At 44.6% G+C, this 6,773-nt stretch overlaps 1 protein-coding gene across 6 annotated transcripts in view; it reads right to left on the reverse strand.

Moving 5' to 3' along the window:
- Uchl3 (ubiquitin C-terminal hydrolase L3) overlaps positions 1 to 4,486 on the reverse strand; it is a 37,265-nt gene extending 32,779 nt beyond the window's left edge. For 4 of the 6 annotated variants that reach the window (XM_040751748.1, XM_005070330.4, XM_021227262.2 and 1 more), the window contains exons 1-2: positions 4,359 to 4,486; positions 4,247 to 4,258 (exon numbers count right to left, since the gene is read on the reverse strand). In XM_040751748.1, the coding sequence (XP_040607682.1) occupies positions 4,247 to 4,258; positions 4,359 to 4,400 (54 nt within the window). In that variant the 5' untranslated portion in view covers positions 4,401 to 4,486. The remainder of the gene's footprint in view (positions 1 to 4,246; positions 4,259 to 4,358) is intronic. The other 2 variants (XM_021227263.2, XM_040751651.1) reach the window with 2 other exon arrangements.
- Positions 4,487 to 6,773: the final 2,287 nt, after the last annotated feature.

Raw genomic sequence — 6,773 nt, forward strand, 5'->3', positions numbered from 1 at the left:
GAGTTCAAGGCCTGCCTGGTCTACATAACGAGTGCCAGACCAGCTAGAACTACACAGAGAGACTCTGTTTCAAAAACAAACAGCACAAAAAAAAAAGAAAAGAAAAGAAACAAACAAGATAATTTCACACAAAGTAGCAAAAAATTTAAGTAAATTAGCTGGAATGGTAGCTCATGCTTACAATCTTAACTGAAGCAAGAAGACTGAGTTCAAAGCCAGCCTCAGCTACATCACAAAACCATATGGAAAAAGAAAAATAGGAACAAGAAAAGAGTAGAGGTGGGGAAGGAGGAGGAAAGAAAACAAGAATGCCACCAAAGGAAAAAAAAAAACTGGTACATCTTGAAATTGAGCCATAAATGACAAAAAAAAAAAAAAAGCTGCCATGAAATATCTCAAGTCAAACAACTCAAGGGAAGGATAAAACAAGTGAACACTCAGAAGTAGGAAGAGACTGGGCATTTAAAACTGCAGCACAGCCTGCGCAGACACAAGTGGGCCCTCCTTTTATCTGGCCTCAGTGAGGCACTTAATTGTATTCTAAAAACAAGCAGTGAAGGTCATTAGTGTCTGAAGCAAAAAATTACCAGTGTGCACTCTTCTAAGACCAACCAGAAGTGGAGATGACAGCACACAAAGGATTGTAGGGCAGAAAAATGAGCCCAGGTAGTTAGATGTCCACAGCAGCTGGCAAAGTCAAGGATGGCAGCCTGCACTGGTTAAAAGACCCCAAGCCATGGTCTTGGAGTGCATTCACTGTAGAAGACATGCTAACTGAAGAAAGCAAAGCTATACGGAAACCCAATCTAGAAAGTCCTCATCTTAAATATACCAACCAAGTTGCCAACCACGGTTAACCTCACAGAGAAATTCCTGGGAGGAACGCCACAGAAGGTAGAAGGGAGGTGTCCTAAGAAGTAACGGGAATTAGAAAACCCAGAATTATTAGAAAGTAAAAATGAAAGCATGGTGTTTCAAGAAGGATGGAACGGGTTGTGCTTCCAATGCCACTAGAAGGCCCAGAGACACAATGACAAAAAGGCAGTCCATGGGTACGTCAGAAGCATGATCACCAGTAAACTGCAATAGCAGTTACTTCATGTGGTGGTTTGAAAGAAAATGGCCTCTAAAGGGAGTGGCACTATTAGGAGGTGTGGTCTTGTAGGCACTGTGTCACTGTGGAGGCAGGCTTTGGGGTCTCATATATGCTCAAGCCATGCGGAGTGAGACACCTTACTTCCTGTTGCCTTTGGATCAAGATGAAGGGCTCTCAGCTCCAGCCAGGCCTGCATGCTGCCCTGCTTCCCACCACAGTGAGAAGGGACTAAGCCTCTGAGTGTGAGCGGTCACCCCAATCAGACAAAAAACAAACAAAACAAAACAGAAAAACAGGAATATTTTAAGCACCAAAGCATAACTAGTTCCAGACAACTGGTGATGCAAAGGTAACCTCAAAATACTAAGTAAATGCATTTTGTAATTCATCAAAGTCATCTAGGAATGAGGTACTACATCAGCTGAGTCATATAGACTTTAAGAGTCCAGTTATATAAACTTATTTACTGATTGCTTAAAACAACAAACATCATCACTTTAGAGTCTTTTTAATCACGTGATAAGGCTAATTACACTGATTTTGAATGGTAATCATTCTAACATAAGGAAAAGCTGCTCTTGGTTATGTTCTTATGTTTTTATAATCTATTTTTGAAGGCTTTTGTAGTCACCTTCACAAGAAATACAAGCCTGCAAATTTTCTTATGGTTTGCCCAGTGTGGCCTTATGTCTGCTCCTTTATTTTTATATAAAATTTGTATTACCTTTTTACATGGTCATCTCAATAGATGCTAAAAAAAAAAATCACACAGGGAAAATTGAACATTAATTCCTAATAAAAATCTTTACCAATTTGGAAAGGTGGGAACTTCTTTAGCCTCTACGAAATACCTACAGCTGCCACCGTTTAGAATGAAAGAGTACACGCTTCCTCGAGTAAAATAGGAAAGAGGACACCTCAGACTCAAATGTAAGATACTTCCAAGTGCAATTCGACAAGAAAAAGAAATAGAGGCGTTCAGAATGGGAGTAAGCATCTGACTGAAGAACACAACCGTCTTCGTAGACAGAGGAGCCTCAGAGAGACTGCAAACAGGGAGAGACTCACTGCATCTAACACATGGGCTTAGCAAGGTAAAGGCTGTTTTATTAGATTTCTATACATCGCAAAGAACTCAAAAATTAAAATTTCAAGCAATACCATTTACAAGAGCACCCCAGAACCATCAAATGCGTAGGCACCTAACAAGATTTTCCAAGAGCTATGTGATGTGCTCAAACAATGAAACACTGATGAACTAAACCAAAGGCCTAAGTGAGATACACACCTCCTTCAGGGACTACAAGATCCCATGCAATAAAGATACAATCCTCAAAACACAACTATCCACATGGCGCGTTCACCATCAACTTCCATAGAAACTGACAAGGATTCAAAGATTTATCTGACAGGTAAAGTAATTAGAAGAGCCTAAACAATTGTGAAAGGTACAATGTTGGATTCATACTATTTGAGCACTTAGCAAGTCACAATAATTAGGATAACAGTGGCAAAGAGAGAGACCAATGAAACAAAAGATATTTACTTATCATTAAAGTATAAAAATAACTGGATTACAGCTGGAAAAAACTTCTTTCTATGTACAGAAAGTCACAAATTCCGATTTCTTCAGACTTGCGCTTTTTCTCTTGACCAAGAAAATAAAATGTGTTAGGAAAAGAGATGGGCAAATTTCAAAGAGGTGAGAACAAATAAAGCTGACATTCCCGGGAAAAGGTACTGAGCACAACAAAATAAACGGTAAGTGCAGGGTTTTAAACTCTGCATAGCCACCTCACAAAGGAGGTAAGAACCGAGACAGTAACAGAAACATACAATAAACTCAAGTAACATAAAAGGACTTGAGCCAGTGAGTAAAGGCTCTTGCCACCATCAAGCATGAGGACTTGTGTTTAATCCCAAGGAGTCACCGGGGAAAGAGAGAACCGAGTCTAGAATGCTGACCTCTGACTCTCCACGGGCAGGTCATCCGTCCACATACAAAATAAATGAATGTAATAAAAAATGTTTTGAAAAAGACAAAGGATGTCACCTCTACCCAAAAAAAAATCTGCGTGCTTTATATAAGGGACTTGCTAGAAAGCTTTGAAAAAAAAGAAAAACCATTAAAACACAAAACAAACCCAGTAACTGTAGGGTGGAGAGCAGGCTTGAGACACAGTCTCAGTCTGGGCTAGAACTCAAAATCCTCCTACCTCAGCCCTCCACACGTTGATATTACATGCATGTGCCACGATGTTTGGCCTCAAAATATTTTTTTTAAAGTAAATGATGTATCTTTATCCTTTGGTGATTAGAAAGATGGAAGGAAAGAAGGAAAATTACATAACAAACCGACAGCGTGGTCAAAGGTGAACTAAACGTTGAAAGCAGGAAAAAAAAAGTCTTAAGACAATACATACCTGTGCAAATAATAAAAAAAAACTTATAACAGCTTTTTTTTTTTTCGAATTCGGGAACTGAAAGGCATCCCCAACTTGCCATCCACAGTCCCAATCTTCAGTATCCAAACCAAACTTTTAAGAGAAAGCAGGTGACGAAGAATTGCACGCCACCGATTAAACTGGGCTTTGTAGGGTACAAAAGGCGACTACACCCTGGTCCACGGTTAGAGAAAGGGGGCGTGGCGGGGAAGAGGAGCAACTGGATGGGGCAAGAGAAGATTGCTGGCAGCTGATTGCACTGCCCAGGTTGGTGGATGGAATTACCAGAACTGGGTGGGCAAGTTTACAGAGCCGGGAGTCAGGAAGTGTTGGCAAATTAGTCACCTAGAAGGGACAGGGGCAGGGAACGTGATGGAACGCAAGGGGACAAGCGAAGAGGGAAGGGGAAAGGGGCTTCCGAGTGACAGTCAACCAAACCTCGGACCCCGAGGCCCCAGGCAGCGCTGGTGACCTGGGGTCCCGCGGGGGTGGGGAATGGGGACAGAGGAAGGAGCACGAGCATCTCCAGCAGCCAGGTGGTGGCCCGAGAGGGGCGGCGCCGCCCACGGCCGCAGACGCGCGGCGCTCCCGGGAGGAGATCCCCGAATCCTCCCTCGGGGGTGCAGGCGAAGGCCAGCAGCGGGGAGGCTGGCGGGGAAGGCAGAAAGGACTCCGGGGTCCCGGGGGGGACGGACACCGCACTCACCTGGTTGGTGACCTGAAACGAGACAGAAGAGGGTTTAGAGACGCGCGCATGCGAACCGGCGCCGGCCTCCCGACTCGCTCGGGCCCCGGCTGCGGCCCCGGGCCGCGCTCACCTCGGGGTTGGCCTCCAGCGGCAGCCAGCGCTGACCCTCCATGACTGCTCCGCCGGCCGCTCTCCAGCTCTGACAGCGGCCGCCGCCGCCGCCGCCGCCTCTTCCGCCCCCGCGCGCTTCGGACGGAACCATCCGGGCGCCACCCCGCGGGGGGAGGTCGGCAAAAGCAGTTGCGCCACCCCGGACTCTTAGCCTCTTCCTACGGAGGAGCCATTCAAATATTAGAGTCTTAGTTAATTCATAAGATAAACCTGTGTAACATGAACTATTTCCTACTACATGGGAAAAACCAAGCCAGGGTCTACAGTGGGCTCCCCTCCCACTTGGACTCTCCCTGCCCCAGCAGCACCCGAGTTTTACGCATGCGCTACATGCTCATGCTGGCCTGGGCCGCGTGTTTGCAGGCGCTCTCACCTTCTTGCAATGCCAACCAGAACTCTAGAGGGCGCGTCACGGATTCCCACTCTGCGGGAGGCACGGGTTTGCTAGCCTTCAGAAGGCAGCCAAGCCAGAGGTTGACTCCTTGCATTTATGGTCCTCTTGTTTCTTTGTGAGGATACTGAAGTGATATGTTGCCCTTATCCGCTTTGCACTGCTGGAGATACAGATAATAGGCAGGTGATCGATATAGGTGATAAGTAGATACTCAGTTTTGCTTGAGAAAAATGCGGAGCCACTACGAAAGATGAGCCAGATAATGTACTAAGAATAGATACAAACGGAAGGGCTTTAAGCGGCATTTTGAATGTCCCTTCTCTATCACACTAAATTCTAGGATGCCAGATGTAATAATATTTTCATTTTCTTCACATTTTTAGGATTTGCCTCAACGCACAGTGGATTCTCAAAGACTGTTTGAGGAATGGTGCCGGAGAGGTAGCAGAATGGTAGAGCACCTGTCTAGCGTGCATGAAGCCCTAGATTCCATCTCAGTATCACAAAGGGGAAGGGAATAGCACGATCATGTATGCAGAGATACCACTTATCAACTCTGTAGGAAATGCAAAAGAGAAATTAAGGTAGCATAGAGGCAGATGCAGATTGCAAAGGTCTATTACAAGGAGCAATCCTTTTTGATATGTAGGATCAAAATTCATGACTCCAGAATTTTGACCTGACATATTACTATTCTGTATCCAAAAGAAGGAATTCGGGAGAGATTAGTTAAGAAGTGGGGGGAATGTTATTATACTGAGATTCTTGGGGAATATCCAACTCTCCCACACATGTTCTGGCTATTATTTTTATACCTGGATGGCTTTTCCATTCCCTTGACTATTTCCTATCTATTTGACGATCGGCTGCCTAGTGTCTGCCTAACATCGTGACTTGGTAAGACTGGCAATGTCTGGCTTATGATGGGCAGTTTAAGTTTTCTCATCTCTTGTGGTGCTTGCTATATTCTCAGTCTTTACTGGGGCTGATTGGCATGCCAGAGGAATTTCCGACAACTTGTTTTGCTCCAGACTCCTGAAGTTCTACACGGTGTCTCTCCTCTTACTGCTTGGCTAATGCTCCACACACATGCTTATCTACCTGCCATGAGAATTTCTTCCTAGGTAGACATGAACCATGTTTGCCTCCTTATGAGATCCCAATAGCAAACCAAATACAATCCCACCAAAGTTTACCTTGGGAAACCAATGAGATGGCTGGGCTTAGCTACAGAACATGGAGGAGGAATTATTGGCAAGGAGTATAGTGACTCCAAAGCATTCACACTGGAAAGTTGTCACCAAGCATGCATGATGGCAACAATATGTCTTTCACCTTAGAGAAGTTGTCCTAGCACCCCGTAGAACTTCAGACTCCCCCAAACACCTTACATACATATCATCTGTAATCTCTCAACTTCCAGCCATTAGGTTAACTTCCAGCGTTGGCATGGATGTACCTCCGGTTTTGAAGAGCCTTAATCCTCAGACTTGACCAAACATACGAATATCTGGATCTGAAGCACAGACTTTGATTCACTAAGTATAAGATGGGCCCCAAGATTTAATACTATTTCTCCTAGTGTTTGAAAGTCCCATTATCTACATCATTTACAGTATGGCTCTGCAATTATTTTTCTCCTAGGGAATAAAGTTCTGTCCACATGCCTTATTTATTGATTTTGGGTTTTGATTTTTTCCTCTTACAAAGACTTATTTGCAAATTCAACATTAGCACTTGCAGGTTAGACATGCACAGACCTCCCCCTCCCCCATATGGGTTCCCACTTGTGCATGGTGGGGCATGCCTGCAACCCCAGTACTTGAGACAAGATAGGAGAATCATGGTGAGGATTGTGACCTTCAGGCCAGCTGGGGCTCCTTAGTGAGTCCCAAGTTAGTTTTGGCTGTGTAGTGAGACACTGTCAGAGAGAGACAGAGACAGAGAGAGAGAGAAACAGAGAGACAGAGAGAGAGAGAG

This window comes from Mesocricetus auratus, unplaced genomic scaffold (assembly GCF_017639785.1).
Source record: "Mesocricetus auratus isolate SY011 unplaced genomic scaffold, BCM_Maur_2.0 Super-Scaffold_2245, whole genome shotgun sequence".
Classification (NCBI taxonomy): domain Eukaryota; kingdom Metazoa; phylum Chordata; class Mammalia; order Rodentia; family Cricetidae; genus Mesocricetus; species Mesocricetus auratus.